Source organism: Triticum urartu, chromosome 7 (assembly GCF_003073215.2).
Source record: "Triticum urartu cultivar G1812 chromosome 7, Tu2.1, whole genome shotgun sequence".
Lineage (NCBI taxonomy): Eukaryota > Viridiplantae > Streptophyta > Magnoliopsida > Poales > Poaceae > Triticum > Triticum urartu.
In genome coordinates this window covers 485,394,823-485,414,671 of record NC_053028.1, presented here as the reverse complement: position 1 = coordinate 485,414,671, position 19,849 = coordinate 485,394,823, and the positions used below count along the sequence as shown (strand labels likewise).

General features: G+C 48.0%; 1 protein-coding gene across 3 annotated transcripts in view; it reads right to left on the bottom strand.

The window, feature by feature from the left end:
- The window catches only part of LOC125524852 (GDSL esterase/lipase EXL1-like), a 30,508-nt gene extending 12,958 nt beyond the window's left edge, over nt 1-17,550 (bottom strand). For all 3 annotated transcript variants that reach the window (XM_048689875.1, XM_048689876.1, XM_048689877.1), the window contains exon 1: nt 17,190-17,550. In XM_048689875.1, coding sequence (XP_048545832.1) covers nt 17,190-17,451 — 262 coding nt within the window. In that variant the 5' untranslated portion in view covers nt 17,452-17,550. The remainder of the gene's footprint in view (nt 1-17,189) is intronic.
- Nucleotides 17,551-19,849: the final 2,299 nt, after the last annotated feature.

Sequence of the window (19,849 nt, the reverse complement as noted above, 5' to 3'; positions counted from 1 at the left end):
GGAAAGGCAGATTGATGAGCATGGCTGGCAGGCGGGTGCTTGTGCACGCAGTTCTAACAGCTCTACCAGTTTTCGCTATGACTGTTCTCAAGGTGCCCAAGAAAATACTCAAGGAGGTGGACAAAACGCGCTGACAATTCCTTTGGGCCCAGGATGAGAACATAACGGACACCAAATGCAAATTGGCCTGGGATAAAGTATGCCTACCCGTGGACAAAGGGGAGCTCGGCTTACTGGACCTCCCTCGGTTGAGCACGGCTCTGGGGATGAGATGGCTCTGGCTCACATGGCAACAACCGCGGCGGACGTGGATGAACCGCCCAGCTCCATGTGACCAGGAGGACCGCGAGTTGTTTGCAAGCACTACTTCGGTGCAGCTAGGCAATGGAAAAACTGCAAGTTTCTGGACAAGCACCTGGCTCGGGTCCGCGACACTGTGCCGTGAATTCCCAAACCTGTTTCAGCATACAAGAAGAAAGAACAGGACAGTAGAGGATTGAAAGTGCAACTATCCCTAGGTGGTTTTGGTAATTCATAACAACATATAGCTCATTGAGCTAATACTATTTCAAGATGATTATTTCAGGAAAGCTCAATGATTGGCATGGCATGGATGTGAAAGTGGAATCCTCAAAATGCTAAGGACAAAGGATTGGCTCAAGCTCAAAAGCTCAAGACTCTTCATTTTATATTTTAGTGATCCAAGATCACATCGAGTCTTTAGGAAAAGCCAATACTATAAAGGAGGGATGAGGTGTTGCTTAATGAGCCTCTTGCTTCATGTGCTTAGTGATATGCTCCAAAACCCTCAACTACTTTCCCATATCCACATATGACCTAAACCCTAAGCCAAACTCGGTCCTACCGATTCTTCCTATCCGGCGCCACCGAGTTTCACTTGTCATTAGCCACTGCCAAACCCTAGCAATTCGGTCCTACCGATAGGGATCTCGGTCTCACCGAGATGGGGTTGCAAACTCTCTGTTTCCCTTTCGTAACTTTTCGGTCCCACCGAAAGAGCGAATCGGTCCCACCGAGATTGCAATGTAAACTCAGTGTTTCCCCTTTGTAACTTTTCGGTCTCACCGAGTTCCACTCGGTCTCACCGAAAGAGCAAATCGGTCCCACCGAGTTTGCCTGACCAACTCTCTGGTTAGCTAATTACCAAATTCGGTCTCACCGAGTTTGTGTAATCGGTCTCACCGAGATTACGTTATGCCCAAACCCTAACCGTATCGGTCCTACCGAGTTGCATATCAGTCCCACCGAAAATCACTAACGGTCGCTAGGTTTACATTTTCGGTCCGACCAAGCTTATTGATTCGGTCCCATCGAGATTGGAAAACTGTGTAACGGTTGGATTTTGTGTGGAGGCTATATATACCCCTCCACCTTCTTCTCATTCAAAGAGAGAGCCATCAGAACACACACACCATTCCAACTCATATGTTCTGAGAGAGAGCCACCTACTCATGTGTTGAGACCAAGACATTCCATTCCTACTATATGAATCTTGATCTCTAGCCTTCCCAAGTTGCTTTCCACTCAAACCCTCTTTCCACCAAATCCAAATCCTATGAGAGAGAGTTGAGTGTTGGGGAGACTATCATTTGAAGCACAAGAGCAAGGAGTTCATTACCTACACACCATTTGTTACTTCTTGGAGAGTGGTGTCTCCTAGATTGGCTAGGTGTCACTTGGGAGCCTCCGACAAGATTGTGGAGTTGAACCAAGGAGTTTGTAAGGGCAAGGAGATCTCCTACTTCGTGAAGATCTACCGCTAGTGAGGCAAGTCCTGTGTGGGCGATGGCCATGGTGGGATAGGCAAGGTTGCTTCTTCGTGGACCCTTTGTGGGTGGTTGCTTCTACGTGGACCCTTCGTGGGTGGAGCCCTGTGTGGACTCGCGCAACCGTTACCCTTGGGTGGAGCCCTGTGTGGACTCGCGCAACCGTTACCCTTCGTGGGTTGAAGTCTCCATCAACGTGGATGTAGGATAGCACCACCTATCCGAACCACGGGAAAAACATCCGTGTCTCCAATAGCGTTTGAATTCTCCAAACCCTTCCCTTTACATTCTTGCAAGTTGCATGCTTTACTTTCCGCTGCCTATATACTCTTTGCATGCTTGCTTGAATTATGTGATGATTGCTTGACTTGTCCTAAATTAGCTAAAATCTGCCAAGAACTAAAATTGGGAAAAGGTTAAGTTTTTATTTGGTCAAGTAGTCTAATCACCCCACTCTAGACATACTTTCGATCCTACAAGTGGTATCAGAGCTTTGGTCTCCATTTGCTTGATCTCCATAGCTTTTGGTGGTCATAGCCTTGGTTTCACAACCTAGGAGAGTATGGCGTCTAGCGAGGGAAATTATCACCGTAGAGGTCCTTACTTTGACGGTACTAATTTTGCTAGTTGGAAGCATAAAATGAAAATGCATATTCTTGGACATAACCCTGCCGTTTGGGCTATTGTGTGTGTTGGTTTGCAAGGTGACTTCTTTGATGGGAGAGAACCGAACCGTGAAGCTACCGTGGATGAGTTGAAGATGTTGCAATACAGTGCTCAAGCTTGTGATATTCTCTTCAACGGATTGTGCCCTGAAGAATTCAACAAAATCAGCCGCCTTGAGAATGCAAAGGAAATTTGGGACACTTTGATTGATATGCACGAAGGTACCGACTCTGTCAAGAATCCAAATTGGATGTGCTTCAAAGCCAACTTGACAAGTTCAAGATGAAGGATGGTGAAGGTGTCGCCGAAATGTACTCTAGGCTTGCTCTCATCACAAATGATATTGCCCGCTTAGGAAGTGAAGAGATGACCGATAGATTCATCATCAAGAAGATTCTAAGAGCCTTGGATGGAAAATATGATATCGTGTGCACATTGATCCAAATGATGCCCAATTACAAAGATCTCAAGCCAACGGAAGTGATTGGAAGAATTTTTGCTCATGAGATGTCACTTAAGGATAAAGAGGAACTTCACAACAAATCAAGTGGTGCCTATAAAGCCTCATGTGAAACCCCTACATCATCAAGTGAGAAACAAGACTTTAATGAAGAATTGAGCTTAATGGTGAAGAACTTCAACAAGTTCTACAAGAGTAGAAGCAAAGATAGAAGCTTCAAGTCAAGGTCCTACAATGACAAAAGATCTTCTAGTCGAGAGCGAAACTGCTACAATTGTGGAAGACCCGGACACTATTCCAATGAGTGTACGGCTCCCTACAAAAGAAGAGAAGATTATCCAAAAAGAAGAAGCAAAGAATCACCACCAAGAGAGAGAAGGAGTAGAGATGATCGTTATGAACGAAGATACTCACGGAGAAGCAAGGATTCGGAAAGGAAGGAAAAATCATCAAGGAGCTACATAAGACGAAGACATCAAGCTCATGTTGGTGAATGGGTATCCGGCTCCGACTCCGACAGCCACTCCGAGAGAAGTTATTACTCCGGCTCCGAAGATACTCAAGATGAAGGTGTTGCCGGTCTAGCACTTGTGTCAACCAACTCCTACGACATATTTGACTCACCAAATGAGGGAATTGGAAGATGCTTCATGGCCAAAGGTCCTAAGGTAACACACCCCGAGTATGTTGATTTCAATAGTGATGAAGATGACTTGTTAGGTGATGATTTGCTTGTTGACAACTCTAGTGATGAATACTATGATGAAAGACAAATTAATCATGCTAATCAAGATAAAACGAATGACAATGATAAGGAGAAGATTGAGTCTCTAACTAAAGAACTAAAAACTCTTAAGTTAGCTCATGACACCATCTTCGAAGATCATCGAGAACTTTTAAGAGCTCATGAGAAATTACGCTTTGAAAAGCTCAATCTTGAGCAAGAGCATGAGTTCTTAAAAGCAATCAATGATGATCTCCGCAAGAAAAGTTCTTCTTACATTGCCAAGCGTTTACTCTTATCCACTTACATGCCTCAAGTCAAGTCTAACAAGAAAGATTCTTCCTCTAGTAGTAACAATGATCATGTTAAATCCAATATTGTTGCTTCTAGTAGTTCTCTTGATTCCACTAATGATTCTCTTAGCCAAGTCACACTTGAGCAAGAAAATAGCTTATTGAAGGGAATTATAGAGAAAGGAGTGTACAAAAGCCTTGCCGGGAGTAAGCAATTCGAGGAAATTGTGCGCAAGCAAGGAATGCACCGGAAGAATCAAGGTGTTGGTTTTGAACGAAAGTTCAATGCCAATGGAGTTGAGTGGGAAGAAGATCAATACCCCAAGACAAAGTTTGTCCCTCAACAAGAGAAGTATACTTCTTTCAAGGGGACACAAGCTCAAGATGATCTTCCACCACAAGACTACAAGCAAAAAGGCAAGGACAAGCTTCAAGAGGAAATTGATGCATTTGAAGAAGCTCCAAAGACCTTAGTCAAGTGGATTCCCAAGACTACTTCAAGCTCCACTTCATCAAGTACGACTACAACTCCAAGGATTCCCATCAAGATGATGTGGATCCAAAAGAAGAAGAACTAGAGAGTTCTTGAGGGTGACTCCGCCAACATACTTCACTCTTATCATTTTGGCAAGAACAAGTGCAATAAACTTCCACATCTTGCACTAGTTCAAGGAGTCACAAACCCTCTTGTTGGTAAGACAAGGGACAAGGTAACCTAAAATTTTTCATGGACATCATCTTTTGTGTGCATCACTCTATGTCTATGGATATCCTTGCTTGTTCCTTGTGGGACTAACCCATGTAGGTATTGAAAGTGCAATTCACTCAAATGGATAGCTCCAAGAGATCTACATCAACATTGAGCATCCACATCTTCAATATCTACATGAAGTCATCATCGACAAAACCCAAGGTTAGTTCATCCCTCTTAGGGGGGATATCACATCTAGGGGGAGCTTTACTCTAAGACTTGAGCTAAAGCAACTCTAAAGATGTGAACACAACAATGCTTTATGTAAAAGTGGTAACCCCACTTGGGCTTAAACGATGAGTATGACCTATGATCAAGTGTTCTCACTTGACTCCTAAGTTAATATACTCATATATAGATGACCTAGTCATCGCAAATTGCTTGATAGATGCTAGTATTGGTTGTGCATGTCTTGTCACATATTTCATTTGCCATCTTATTGTGTGAGCATGCTAGATTGCATATTTTACTCATTCGAGGACATCCACTTGTTGTTTTGATTGTTTGGCCTTATCTTCTTTTGCCAAGTGGATGGACAAGAATGCCTAAGAACCTCCTCTAGCTATCTATGCTTTTCTCGTCTCAAAATCTATTCATGCTGCATCAAAAAATTTGATCAAGTCAGATTCGAACCACTCTGTGTGAGGAGCGCTCGGAGTCCCCGATTCATCATAGACTTAAACTTCCAAAACCTCTTTATGATTCTCGGTCTGACCGATACTCCACTTTCGGTCCTACCGAGATCATTAAGTTGATCTAGGTTTTCGATCTCGGTGCAACCGATTTGAACTTTTTGGTCACACTGAGTTTCAGTAACTGCACGCAGTTATGAATCTCGGTGCCACCGAGTCGTTCCACTCGGTCACACCGACAGGGTCAGGCTATATATAGTCACGGGTAAAATTTGGAATTTTCTCCGAACCCCTTCGCCCGCGCGATAGCCTGCTCTGCCCCCGTGGTCTCCGGATCATCTTCTTGCCACCAGCAGCCTCCAGTCGCTGGTCTCCGTCGCTGTCAACGGGAATTCTGCCCCGCCGTTGCCGCCGTAGAAAGTCCCCGCCGAACTAGGGTATGGACTTGATCTTTGTGCTATTCCTCAATCTGATTCCTAGCACATTGTGATCATATTGATTCTTGCCACGTTTGAGAAACTTCTATCCAGTCAAAATGCCCGTAGATTAGGTTTGATTCGAAAATTCTAAGTTTAGGTTTCCGCCGAAACCATCTCGGACCCACCGAGTTGAAAAACTTGGTCCCACCGATTTGGCTCTTGCCATTGCACAAGTGAGATTCGGTCTGACCGAGAATTACTTATCGGTGCGAACGATTTTTGAACTCAGTGAAACCCTAGCAGTCTCGGTGCCACCGAACTGTGACTCGGTCCTACCGAGTTCACTAGTTTAGGTTCCAAAACTGCTTCGGTATCACCGAGTTTGAAAATCGGTAGATCCGAGATGATTTCAGTGGGAAACTAAAACTAAGTTTTTGGATCATTCTTTTGCAAAAATCTCTGCATTTTGTGATGCTCATCTTTTCTATCTCATCCATAATCTATTCACAGGGTCAGCAGTCAGTTTGCAGCATGTCTGATCAAAGTGACAGCCAAAATATGTCAGAGCAGCAAGTGGTGATGAGTGAGGGCACTAGTCCCTCCAGTTCATCTGATGAAGGCAGCAGGAGCACTCCTAGCAATTTGCCAAAGGCTGCCACGAGACAAAGGAAGAAGAAAACTTCAGACTCTGAAGATGAGGACTATGTGTCAGAGGAAGAGGCCACTTCCAAGAGAATTGAGCCAGCTCAAGGCACTAAGCCAGGTCTGAAAATCAAAAGGCCAGCAGGCAGGCAGCCCATGTCAAAGGCAAGAGCCTCAACTGAGAAGCCCACTCCCCAAGAGCCAGTTGCAGCTGAGGGCAAGAAAAGGAAAGAGAGGGTGAAGAAGACTGTGGCTAGAGTACTTGGAAAAGCTTCCATCATGGAAGAAGAAGAGGAAGAAGAGGTAGCTGCACCAGCACCCAAGGCACCCAAGCTGATGGGTGATGCCATAAGGTCAGGGGCTACTGCATCTAAGCCCAAAGCTGCCTCCAAGCCAAAACCTAAGAGAAATACAAGGAGCATTCCTGCAGCTGAGAAGAACAAGGCCCCAGTGCCTGAGACTGTTGCTGAGGATGAGGAGGAGAATGTCCTGAGAAAGCTAAAGCCCAAGATCCCAGACCACAACGATGCTCATCCTGTGGCTGAGGATATGAAGCTCAGGAGAGATTCGGGGCTGAGGAAATGGAGAGAAGCAGACCTGTATGCTTCAAGGAGAAGGACTGCCGTGGACTACAGGTTTCACACCAAGGAGCAGCAGGATTTCTATGAGACTGTTTTGCTAGATAAGAAGCCAATTGTCTGTGACATGAGATGGGTTGACTGGACCTACATAAGGGAGAAGGAGGAACACTATCCAGGAGTATATGACAGCTTTCATGCTTGTGGAGTAGCTGACTTTGTTGGGCAGAAGCTCACAAAGTGGAATGAGGAACTTATCATGCAGTTCTACTCCACGGCGCACTTTTATCCAGATGGGAGGATCACATGGATGTCTGAGAGTACAAGGTACCAATCCACAGTGGCTGAGTGGGCACAGATCATTAATGCCCCAGAGGAGCAAGATGATGACTTGGATATCTATGCCAAGAAGAAGATGGACCATAACTCCATGTCCAATATGTACAAGGAAATTCCCAATGAAGCTCTTGACACCTTCAAGTTTGGCTCTGTGCATTACCTTCTGTCAGGGCTCCCGACGATCAATTGGATACTAAGGCACACCTTATTGCCTAAGTCTGGAGATCACAAGATGATCAGAGGTCATGCTATCAACTTGCTACATGTGTTTGATGTGCCTCAGAAGTTCAAGGTGATGAGCCTCATAGTGGAAACAATTAAGAGGACTGCAGCAGATCAGAAGAGGAGCTGCGGATATGCCCCTCAAATTCAGGAGCTCATCAACTCCAAGATGGGCACGAGCATATATCTGTTGGACAAGGAACACCTGCCCATCCGTCCAGATTTCGAGGACAATGAAGTTGTCATGACTGAGAATGAGCCATCATCTGCCCAAGCATTTGCAAAGAAGGAGAAGGCGAGGAAGGAGAAAGCTGCCAAGATGCCTACCCAAGAGGAGACATCTGAATACTTCTTGAAGACTAAACAAGAGCAGCTTGGTTACTTGATTGCATCCACGCTGAGGATTGAGCAAAGTCTGGCCACCCTCACTAAGAATCAGCAGAGCCTAGAGAGGATCATGGAACAGAAGTTCTATGACTTGGATGTCAAGGTAACGGAAGTTCAGTCTGCAATGGAGCAGCTCCAGGAGGACATGCAGGAGAGGAGAGGCAGGACTACCACTCATGCCTTTTCCAGAGTGCCACGAGGTCCGAGGTCATCTGCCGTGCCAGTTGCTGACTCAAGAGCCACCACTTCAGCACCAGCTACAGCCTCAGCTCCAGCGTCTACTTCAGCTCCAACTCCAGCGACTACTTCAGCATCTACCGAAGCCTTCGTCCTTGGAGTGATCCGGACTCCACCACCACCTGAAGATCAAGCCTGAGCGTCGATCTAGTGCTATGCATTTTCTAGGAACTTTTTGGTAACTTGTTGCCAAAGGGGGAGAATATGTATAGATCATAGGCTTCGAGAGAGAGAGTGTTGCTTTTCTCTCTTGCTTTATTTGGTGGTTTTTCGAACTTGTTTGCTTTTGAGTGCCTGAGATACTACGTCATTATTTGTGAGACATTGATGATCATGTGTTTGATCATAAGCTACACTTAATGCTTGCTTATTGCTATTATACTATCTATCTTGTGTGATCATTCACTTTTCTTGGTGATGAGTGCATGTATTTCATTCTTATCATTTTGAGCGCTCCACCAAGATGTATGTGACATGGAAGAGTAACCCATGACTCTAACTCTTTGTGCATTTGCAGTCCAAAGCAAATTTTAAATATGCACAAATTTAGGGGGAGCTCTTACTTATCACATACTTCTCAAAGCGACGATATATTTCATGCTTATTATCATTTGTCGAAGCTTTGATCTATATGTTGTCATCAATTACCAAAAAGGGGGAGATTGAAAGTGCAACTATCCCTAGGTGGTTTTGGTAATTCATAACAACATATAGCTCATTGAGCTAATACTATTTCAAGATGATTATTTCAGGAAAGCTCAATGATTGGCATGGCATGGATGTGAAAGTGGAACCCTCAAAATGCTAAGGACAAAGGATTGGCTCAAGCTCAAAAGCTCAAGACTCTTCATTTTATATTTTAGTGATCCAAGATCACATTGAATCTTTAGGAAAAGCCAATACTATCAAGGAGGTATGAGGTGTTGCTTAATGAGCCTCTTGCTTCATGTGCTTAGTGATATGCTCCAAAACCCTCAACTACTTTCCCATATCCACATATGACCTAAACCCTAAGCCAAACTCGGTCCTACCGATTCTTCCTATCCGGCGCCACCGAGTTTCACTTGTCATTAGCCACTGCCAAACCCGGTCCTACCGATAGGGATCTCGGTCTCACCGAGATGGGGTTGCAAACTCTCTGTTTCCCTTTCGTAACTTTTCGGTCCCACCGAAAGAGCGAATCGGTCCCATCGAGATTGCAATGTAAACTCAGTGTTTCCCCTTTGTAACTTTTCGGTCTCACCGAGTTCCACTCGGTCTCACCGAAAGAGCAAATCGGTCCCACCGAGTTTGCCTGACCAACTCTCTGGTTAGCTAATTACCAAATTCGGTCTCACCGAGTTTCTGTAATCGGTCTCACCGAGATTACGTTATGCCCAAACCCTAACCGTATCGGTCCTACCGAGTTGCATATCAGTCCCACCGAAAATCACTAACGGTCACTAGGTTTACATTTTCGGTCCGACCGAGCTTATTGATTTGGTCCCACCGAGATTGGAAAACTGTGTAACGGTTGGATTTTGTGTGGAGGCTATATATACCCCTCCACCTTCTTCTCATCCGAAGAGAGAGCCATCAGAACACACACACCATTCCAACTCATATGTTCTGAGAGAGAGCCACCTACTCATGTGTTGAGACCAAGACATTCCATTCCTACTATATGAATCTTGATCTCTAGCCTTCCCAAGTTGCTTTCCACTCAAACCCTCTTTCCACCAAATCCAAATCCTATGAGAGAGAGTTGAGTGTTGGGGAGACTATCATTTGAAGCACAAGAGCAAGGAGTTCATTACCTACACACCATTTGTTACTTCTTGGAGAGTGGTGTCTCCTAGATTGGCTAGGTGTCACTTGGGAGCCTCCGACAAGATTGTGGAGTTGAACCAAGGAGTTTGTAAGGGCAAGGAGATCGCCTACTTCGTGAAGATCTACCGCTAGTGAGGCAAGTCCTGTGTGGGCGATGGCCATGGTGGGATAGGCAAGGTTGCTTCTTCGTGGACCCTTTGTGGGTGGTTGCTTCTTCGTGGACCCTTCGTGGGTGGAGCCCTGTGTGGACTCGCGCAACCGTTACCCTTGGGTGGAGCCCTGTGTGGACTCGCGCAACCGTTACCCTTCGTGGGTTGAAGTCTCCATCAACGTGGATGTAGGATAGCACCACCTATCCGAACCACGGGAAAAATATCCGTGTCTCCAATAGCGTTTGAATTCTCCAAACCCTTCCCTTTACATTCTTGCAAGTTGCATGCTTTACTTTCCGCTGCCTATATACTCTTTGCATGCTTGCTTGAATTATGTGATGATTGCTTGACTTGTCCTAAATTAGCTAAAATCTGCCAAGAACTAAAATTAGGAAAAGGTTAAGTTTTTATTTGGTCAAGTAGTCTAATCACCCCCCTCTAGACATACTTTCGATCCTACAAGGATGCTTTGACAGAGACAAATGGATACGTGATCTACGGCATGGAAACACAGAAAGCATTGTCTTTGAGTTCTTGCAGATGTGGCGGAAGATTCAGAGGGCGGGCATTGTCCTCTCCCTTGAAGAGGACAAGATCAGCTAGGTGGCCAGAGGGGGAAGCTCATACTCAGCTAGCGCCACATACAATCTCCAAGTCAATGGAGCTCCATCATCAGGAATCAAAGCAGCAGTCTGGAAGGCATGGGCTCCAGGCACCGTGAAAATCTTTGCCTGGCTGCTTCACCATGACAGACTATGGTGCAATGATCGGTTGCAACGACGTGGATGGCCAAATGGGTATTTCTGTGATTTCTGCGTCAGAAACTTGGAGAGCTCGATGCACCTCTTTTGGGACTGCCCCTTTTCCTCCTCGATCTGGCAGATGGCGTCCTCTAGGTCCAGCTGTGTAGCACTGAAGGAGAAGCGGGAAACACATCTCAACTCCCTCAGGCACTGGCAAAGGCTAACTGCTCTTACACCACCAAGTTTTTGAAAGGGTTTCAAGTCGATGATGCTGCTGGTTACCTGGGAGATATGGAAGGAGAGAAATGCGTGCATCTTCGGAAGCAAGCTGCCGCAAACTAAAGATGTCCAGCGTGCCATCAAGGGTACGCTGGAGCTGTGGCGACTAGCAGGAGCACGATGCTTAGAGCTCCCCTTCGGGGAAGATGTAGCGAGATAGTAGCCGGTGGGCTCTACTCCTTTTTTTCTTTTCCTTTTTAGTTGTTGTTCTCATCTCTTGTAACCATGATCACTTGATCACTGATGTTTTCCCGCTTGCTTTCTCCTAAATCAATGAAGCCGGCAACCCTGGATCTTTCAAAAAAACTTTTTTCCTTCCGTAATTGTCGGGCTCCAACCTGGAATGTTTATTCGCCAATGTAGAGAGGAAACCATAGTTTTTGAAAGGTGGAAAAAGATTTGCCACATTCATTAATTAAGAGGAGAATTAACCAGACTGAACACCTGAAGGTGAAAAAATAAAAGAAAAATAAACCTACTTTCCCGGCAATATAAAACCCAAGTGTTTCGTATAAGCAGTCACTCACAGTACAAACTTCTTGATTGTATGCGAGAAAATGATCTGAGTGAGTGAGTGCTTGTTGTTGAAGACCCTTCCGTTACACTCATTCCATACGTCCCAAGTTACGAGCATAACAGCAGAAGCCACCGCTTTATGCCTAGATATGTCTTGGTACATGAGATGATCCCAAATATTGTCAGAAATCATTCCAAGAGGATGTACCAAAAAAGTGCAAACCACCTTAACCATGTTCCAAATCCTGGTGAAGTAGCAGCATTGGAAGGTCAAATGCGCCGCCATCTTCGGGTCACAGTTGCAAAGGAGGCACAGGCCGCAGTAGACCCATCCACACTTGACGAGTTGGTCCTCCAAACCAGGTTTTGGGTGATAAGCCACGCAAGAATCTTTCACTTCGAAGGATCCATAATTTTTGAGGAAACCATAGTAACTTTGTGCAATCCAGGAATATGGTAGATTTTACCTCGGGGTTCACTAGAAATGCACTTAATTTTCTCCCTCAAATAATGTAGCTTAATTAATGCAACTGCTTGGTCGAGGTTCAACGTCGATCATCTGGCGAGGGAGGGAGAGTACTCTATGAAGGTAGGTAGAGCTAGCTGGGTGACGAGCCAGGACTGGCGCCCAAAGGAAGAGTTGGTTTTTTTGGCCCATCTTGCATTTGGTGGTCCATCTATGAAATAATTAAGATGGTCCGTCTATCCGTGGACTAATATGTGACACTAGACGTGCATTAGTATTTAGTTGTTGCAATTTGTTTAAATTTCCACCTTCCATTCAGGTGAGCAGGACTTGAGTGCACAAAAAAATCCATCACGTACGGCATTTTGTGAGGGCGTGGCGTGATGAAAATTTACAAGTCATGCTATCTTCGATAAAAAAAAGGATTTGTTTTTAATTTTTTTTAACATAGTATAATCATAGATGCTCACATACAAGCTTATGGCCAAAAAGTTCAAAGTAAATCCAGAAAATTACGAGCGTAAATGTCAAATTTAGTACTTGAAATCTGGAGGATTGGTTCAACCATAAGGATCTAACCATCTCTGAGCTATGCTGAATCTTGTGGCTGGGGATAACCAAGAAGCAAGGCTAAAACAAAGCTAGGGCTCAAGAAAATTGGGTAGCGGAGCAGCAACTGTGATTCATTTGAGTTGCAGAAGACAGCAACACGCGCATGGAATCGGAGTAACAACAACACAAAGAGCCAAGGGACGGAGGGGCCAGCAGGAACATCGGAACAAATGAGGAGAACATATACAAAATAATAATAATAAATGTATGGATCTCTACATAAAATATCACAAATATAACATCGACTAAGACTTAATTAAGTCCCAGATGACTAAGATTTAGCAATTTGAGAAGCGTGTGCAAGAGCGGCATGCGAGACAACAACAAATTCTGGTTAGCTAATCGGGCTGGTCAAACTGTACTCTACGTCAGGTTCATGTACCTTTTTTCCCCAAAATGGAAAGTCCCCCGACCTATTTGTGCTAGCCTCGGTGCTGGACATTCTCGTCAAGGATGCTTTTAGAGGCAGCAAGCAAACATCATCTTGAAGCGCCACCTCAATCCCTATGAAGCCCCCTCCCGCGTCATCCTCCTGTGGTGACTCGGGGGTGATTAGGTTTCCCCCCTCCCCACCGCCACCCTTCGAGCGCCACCTCTCGCTACCGCCGTCTGGCCCGCCGTGGCGGTGAGGCCTCTCTGCCTACTTCCCTCCCCCGCCTACTCCTCTCCCGAAGCTTCCTTCCCGGCAGGAGGTCGTCTTCCGGCTAAGTTTTACGTGTCGCTTCTCCGAGTGGTGGGGTCTGGCCTGCTTTGTGGGCATCGTCCTTGGCGGAGTGGCTGGTCGCTGGCTGTCACAGAGTAGCGGGCTGGGCGGTCCCCGCGCTTGCTCCGTCTGACGCCACCTCGCCGGTGGATCTGACCAGGAGGGTCAACCCTCGGCTCCGTGCGATGGACCAGTCCGCGACTTCAGGTGGCACCCCTCGTGTCCTGATCTGTGGATCCTTGGCCATGGCTGCCCCCTCCGCTCGATCTGGTACATGAACCTTAGGGTCATGTGGATCTGAAATTTATGAATTTTGTCTTCATGCTGGTGGTGGTTGGCAATGGTGGGACTGTAGGCTATGGAGGAGCGTTGGTGTGGCAAGGAGGGTTGCTGGCTGCGCATTGGTGGCTCGTCCCTCTAAGATAGACGAGCAAGGTTGGCCTCTTGGATGCCAGAGCGGCGGCTCCGGGTGGCGGGCTTGGTGGGGCTTTCGCGGTGGGTGTTGTCGGGCTGGTGCCGGTGTGCTATCCTGGTCATGTGGACGGCAAGGTAGCCCGCGTGAGTGGCGTGCAGGGCCGACTATGAACAAGGTCTCATCTTTCTTGGTTCTTGATGCTATCCTCCTCACTACTCGTCTGTTCATCTCTTCGCTGACCCCAATGGGGTGTGCTTGAGGTGTGGTTTGTGGTCACTAGGTAGATGGTGGTCGATACCTGGCGAAAGAGCAGCCCGACTACGTCGGGGCCGGTGACACCCTTTGGTGCTGTTCCCCTCCTTGGAGGCGTCATTATAGGTTGCCCCTCCCCCATGCTCGGGGTGAAAACCCTTGGTCCTTTTCCGGACCGGGCAGCGGCGGCGCTTTTGCGTCGTTCCCTTCTTGGAGGCTCCGTCTTTTGAGCAAGACCCTTCCTATTAGTGGTCATGGCGTGGGGATGGACGACAGGTTCCTCTCTTTGTGTTAATGGTCCTGCGGTCTCGATGGTGGTGCTCTTTAGGTATGCATGTTCCGGCTGTAGGGTGGTGCTCGGAGCCCTCATTGCCGGACCCCGGCGGCACTTTTTATTCAGGCTCGAGGGAGGTGAGCGCATCCATTGCCGTTATTGCGGTGCCCTTTTGCTCGAGAGAGTAGGAGTAAGGGGCTTCTCCAGGCGATGGAGCTGGATGGCGTTGTCTTTGTTTGCGTTTAGATGTTGGTAATGGCATGGCCTACCATGTCAGCATGTCCCCTTCCTGTGGTGGCTCCGTTCTCGGCTTCGGTTGCTTGATCACGAAGCTGAGCTCAGAAGACCCCAACTAGACCCCAACTGGTTCTCCTCTTTCATTCAATGTTGGATTGTAGTTTTCTGGAGTGTGTGGATGGTCCTCGGCACCTTGTATCATGCCGTGTGTTTTCTTTCTTCCTTTGTTGTGTGTGTTATGGTGTTGTGTTGTTCTTGGTTGCTGTAAGGGCTTCATTAATTTAAAGCCGGACGGTAGTCTTTTATCTAAAAAATCTATGAAATTAGCTTTGTGGGAAGCTTTGAAAAAGAACTTTCAGAATAAATTTATTACCGGTATGATGCTAAGAGGTAGAGGCCTCGTGCTTGTTCTCAGCCAAATCCATGTACACTAATTTATTACCAGTCCTTCCATTCGGCATGGTAAAATCCCGACCGAGAGAGGAACTCAAAAGGACACACGTCGCGCGCGCGCACACACACACACACACACATCGCGCCGCTCCCGTGAGGCGGTCGGGGGCCAACCCTAAATCGGCGCCGAACTTCTCTCTTCCCCCTCCCCCCTCCTCGCCGCCTCCCGAGCAAAGCCCAGCCATCGCGGGTGGTGGCGGGGCTTCTAGGTCCTCCCGCTTGGTAGGCGCTGGTGCTGGCCGTCTCCTCGAGCCGGAGCGTAGTGTTAGGGTCGAGCGACATGGCGGCGCGGCGGGCAGAGGCGGTGCCTTGGCGCCTCTGCTTCTCCGCGGCGGACGGTCATGTGGTGCAGCCAGATCCGGTGGCCAGGCGGCGCGGGCAACGGGCGGCCACCTCTGTCGTGGCCTTCTTGGCTAGTGGAGGGGGTGGTGGTGGGCGTGCTGGATATCATGGATGGCGGCCGCGGATTAGCCAAATTGGGCTTTGCAGCGGCGCGGGCCGTGGGCCGCTAGGGTTGCAGTGGGCTGCCTTGACTGGGGCCTTCTTGGTTGGTCGCGGTGGCGACGAAGTTGCAGAGGCTCGGCCACCCCTTATATGGATTTTTTGGGTGCTCGGAGTTGTGGTTGGAGGTGCATCTGGTGGATGGAGCACAACGCTTCTTGTGCTTCTCACGTTTGGCTGGCCTCGGTGGTAGAGGCGCCCCGGGGAGTTGGCCGGAGTGGCGACGGTGACCTGGCGCCGGTTTGAGAAATGGCACAGGGGTTGTGGCGTGGTCGGCAGCTGCCGGTGGCCTCTCCCTGCCCCGCTCCGGTCGGCGGGGCCCCGTACTTACCGAAAGGCCCCGTGCTTTTCTGGCAACATCGTCAGTGGACCATGTTGAGGGGGTTGGGGTGGTCTTGGATGCTGAGGCGACGGCTTTAATGGTGGGAGCGCGTGTCTCATGGGCGGAGCTCATTGCTCAGGTGCTGCGCGGTGACCATGACCGTGTGGGAGGCATGGCGGCCAAGGTGCGACATTCGATGACGGTGGTGTGGCGTTCGTACGTATGCGGGAGGTGATGTGTGTGGGGCGGGGTGAAAATATATTCTGGCTTTGGGTAGGCTAGCGGTGGAGGTGTTTGTGCCCTTCTTGAAGGCGTCAGTGCGGTCCTCGTTGCCCGTCGTGTTGCTCCAGGGGAAATCCTGATCCTCGGATTAGGCGGTGGCGACGCATTGGTTTTGTTCCCTTTCTGAAGGCGCCGATTTGGAGCTCATGGTTCGTCGTATGTGGCTTCGTCTTTTCACGGTGGCATGTCCACTGTTGAGAATCCCGATAGCTCTTGTAGTGGTAGGGGTGGTGTTGCCGCGCACAGCGCCATTGTATTCACCTTGGGTGTGTGCGTGTGTTGGTGTGGCGTGAGTTTGTATCAAGCTGTTGTTGATCGTTGTTTTATATATAAAGCAGGGTAAAAGTCTTTTTTAGTCAACCCCGACTGACATGGCATCCATAAAACCTATACACACCGCCGAGGAAAAGACACCGTCAAGATGTTTGCATCGTGTCATCACATCTTTCCGAGCAAGCGATTTAAACTTTACCGTGAATGACCCGTCAAGACCTCTCTGAACAAATGAGGCACGAGGACCCTGCCAGCCAAAGCCAAACAATAGGCAGGCGACGTCGGGACCAGCTTCGACTTTGATGACCACTTTGGACATGTCGTAATAGACTCGTTGTGAAAGAGTTATTTCAAATCAACCCGCCAGCTACTTATTTACGCAGTCTATTTTCTTTCAGCCGTGGTTTTCGTTGGAAAAGATAAGGATTCGACGCTGGCGAGGACCGTGCTGGACAAAATCAGAGCCATCCACGCCGAGAACAAACAAGATGCTTAGCTTGTTATGCCCGTCAGCTTTCTGTTTTTAGTTACTCTCTACACTATTGCTCCTTTCTTGAGTCATATCTTGTAATATATATTTTTTCTATTCTGCTCAGTGTATAAACTTTTTAATGATACTGGTTTACGAGTGATGAACAGATCGAAAGCTTTCTTTATTAAGGCACCCATGCCGTAACAAAACATTCATCTCAGTCAATCAATTTATGTAAATATTGTCTTGTAGCAGCGCACAAAGCGTAGTTATAGTTATGTCCGTACGTACCTAGCATGTCCCCAGGAACCCTGCCATTGGAGAACCTCCCGGTGGCCTTCCCGCCAGGGAAGTCCTGCCCGTACGGCGGGAAGTTGGCCCTCGCTTCCGTCAGCCGGTTGTTGTTGTTGCCGGGATCGACGATCGAGTCGCCGAACATGAAGACGGCCGAGATCTTGCTCTTACCCGTGCCTACTGCTCCATCGGCGCACGAGAGAGGCGCCATCACCAGCAGCAGCATGCTGCTCACGAGCAGCAGCGCATGGCCAGGCATTGTACTGTACTTGCGTGCGTGTGTGTGTGCAATGTATTTTTCTTTGCGGGGAGTGTGTACAATGTATTAGCGGTATATGCTCCCGAGTCCTGACACAGGTGCGATGGATCGCACAGCACGGGAGCATTTTTATAGCGAGGTATGGAGCCGATCAGAGTGTGGGCGCGCGTACAGATGATGGATGCATGCATACGGTTGGTTGCTCGTCGCGTGCACTGAATAGTAGTGTTCTCTGTCGGAGTACTCCTACCAGACGGGCCGATTAAATGTAGGATGGCGAAAAGTTATACTACTAGTTCTACGAGGCCACCTCCATGATACGCTGTACACTGTAGCGCAATCTGATCGCTAGCTTATCGCGATCTCATCCCTGGAAAGGGACTCGCTGGCTACCAAACCTACCGAGTACCAACCGATCGAATATAGCCGGTGCGACCCGACCCAAGGAGAACCGGTCAGTCAGTCGTCGACCCATAAAACGGCGGCTTTGTTCAAACTTTAGAATGGTGTTTGACAAATCATACTGCGCAACAAGTATCTAGGCTAAAAAAAAAAGTATCTGGGACATATTAGAAACCTAACGACTCACACTTTTAGGTTGGTCTAAGAGCATCTCTAGCAGACCCCGTATCCGGCCGTCCTGCAAAACGCGTTTACAGTTCGTGGAAAGACGGCTTTGTGGGCCGGTGCGGACGGCCGCAGATGCAGACCCCGCATAACGAACCAGTAAAAAATAATATTCGTGGAATATGCTTTTTTACAGGTCGACTTTATGGGGTCTGATCTGGCGCAGCTCCTCCCGGCCCAGAAAACCTAAATTTGCACCTTAATTCGATCCAACATGATGCATTTCTTTGCTTTTTTAACAACATTGGATACATAAGACATCACCAAATCTTTGCTAGAATAGCAGGACCAAAGAAAACAAGAACACAAGTATGCATTTTAGGAGATTTCTAACTTCCATAACTGCTCCCACTAGTTGGACTAATATTTTCTCCATGCATTCGTTGTTAAAGCCTTGTTGCCCGAAGTTAGCCGCGGCACTGTCCGCGTGCAGTTGTCGCACTGTACGAGCGGCATCAGTGAGCCACAGAGCCCCTGCGCGAGCGCTGAGCCCGGTGGACGGCCGAACGAATCCATGCCCGCAAACCGTCGGCGGCGGCGGGAGGACGAACCCGTACCTGCATGCGGCGATGCGACCTTGCCGGGGCTGCGGGAGATGCTCCCCGACCATTCCATTGCTTGGCGCAGCCATCGGCGGCCAGAAAAGCCAAATCCGGCGGCCCGCGATGAAGGGCCGCAGATCCGCAACTTTCCGGCCTGCCGACACAGGAAGGGGAGAGGGGAGGCCTCGTGCGTGTGGCGGCCTGTCGGCGTGCTCCCGTCGGCTACTTTCGCCAGAATCTTGGGCGGCGGCCCGGCGGCGGGGCGAGGGGGAGAGGGGAGGTGGTTGGTGGGGAAAAGCGCCCACCAACCGCTTCCGCTTATATGCAGGGCACCGCAGTGGCGAGGGGAAAACCCGTGTATTCGTGTGTTGGGGCCGAGATTTTACCGCGCTCCTGAAATTTTTTTGCGGGCCGGCCGCCTTTGCAGGGTCTGTTCGGGCGTGATTTTCCGCGCCGACCCACATTTTGACGATTATTTTGCGGATCAGGGCTTTTTGCGGGGTCTGCTAGAGTTGCTCTAATGACGGCAAAGAAATATTTCTTTTGCTTTGGGTGTTTGGCGATAAAGGATGAGTCGACGATTCCTTTTTGGCAAGACATCTGACTAGGCGATGCCAGTCTTCAAGAATAATATCCAGCCTTGTACAATATTGCTCGCGATAAGAATAATACCACTGCGCAGGTGCTCAGTTCATCCCTGCCAAATATTACGTTTAGGCAGGATTTGACTGGTCCCCGACTTATGTCATGGCATTATTTTTGTCCCGTTTGGATGCGGTTAGCCTGACCCAAGGTCAGGCTGTGTTTCGCAGGACCTTACCACATCAGGATTTTTCCACTGTAGACTCTATGAACCGTGCACTCACATATTTTGAGGTATCGGTGAGTAATAATAAGAAAATTTGAAGGTCGAAGATTCCACTAAAAGTTAAATTCTTCATGTGGTATCTTCGTGTGAGTTGTGCTAACCAAAAAACAACCTCGCACGACACAATTGGCAAGAGAGTAAGAAGTGTTGTTTTTATACTCACGAGAGACAATCAGGCATCTCTTTTTCCAATGCAACTTTGCAAGTTTTACGTGGTCAGTCATCCAAATAGCATCAAGTTTATATCCGTCCACAAGTGTTGCCAATATTTTTGGTCATTGATTGGACGGTATTTCAAAGAGGTTCAAAACATATTGAGGGTGGGAGCGTTATACCTTAGTATGGTCGCTTTGGCTATGTA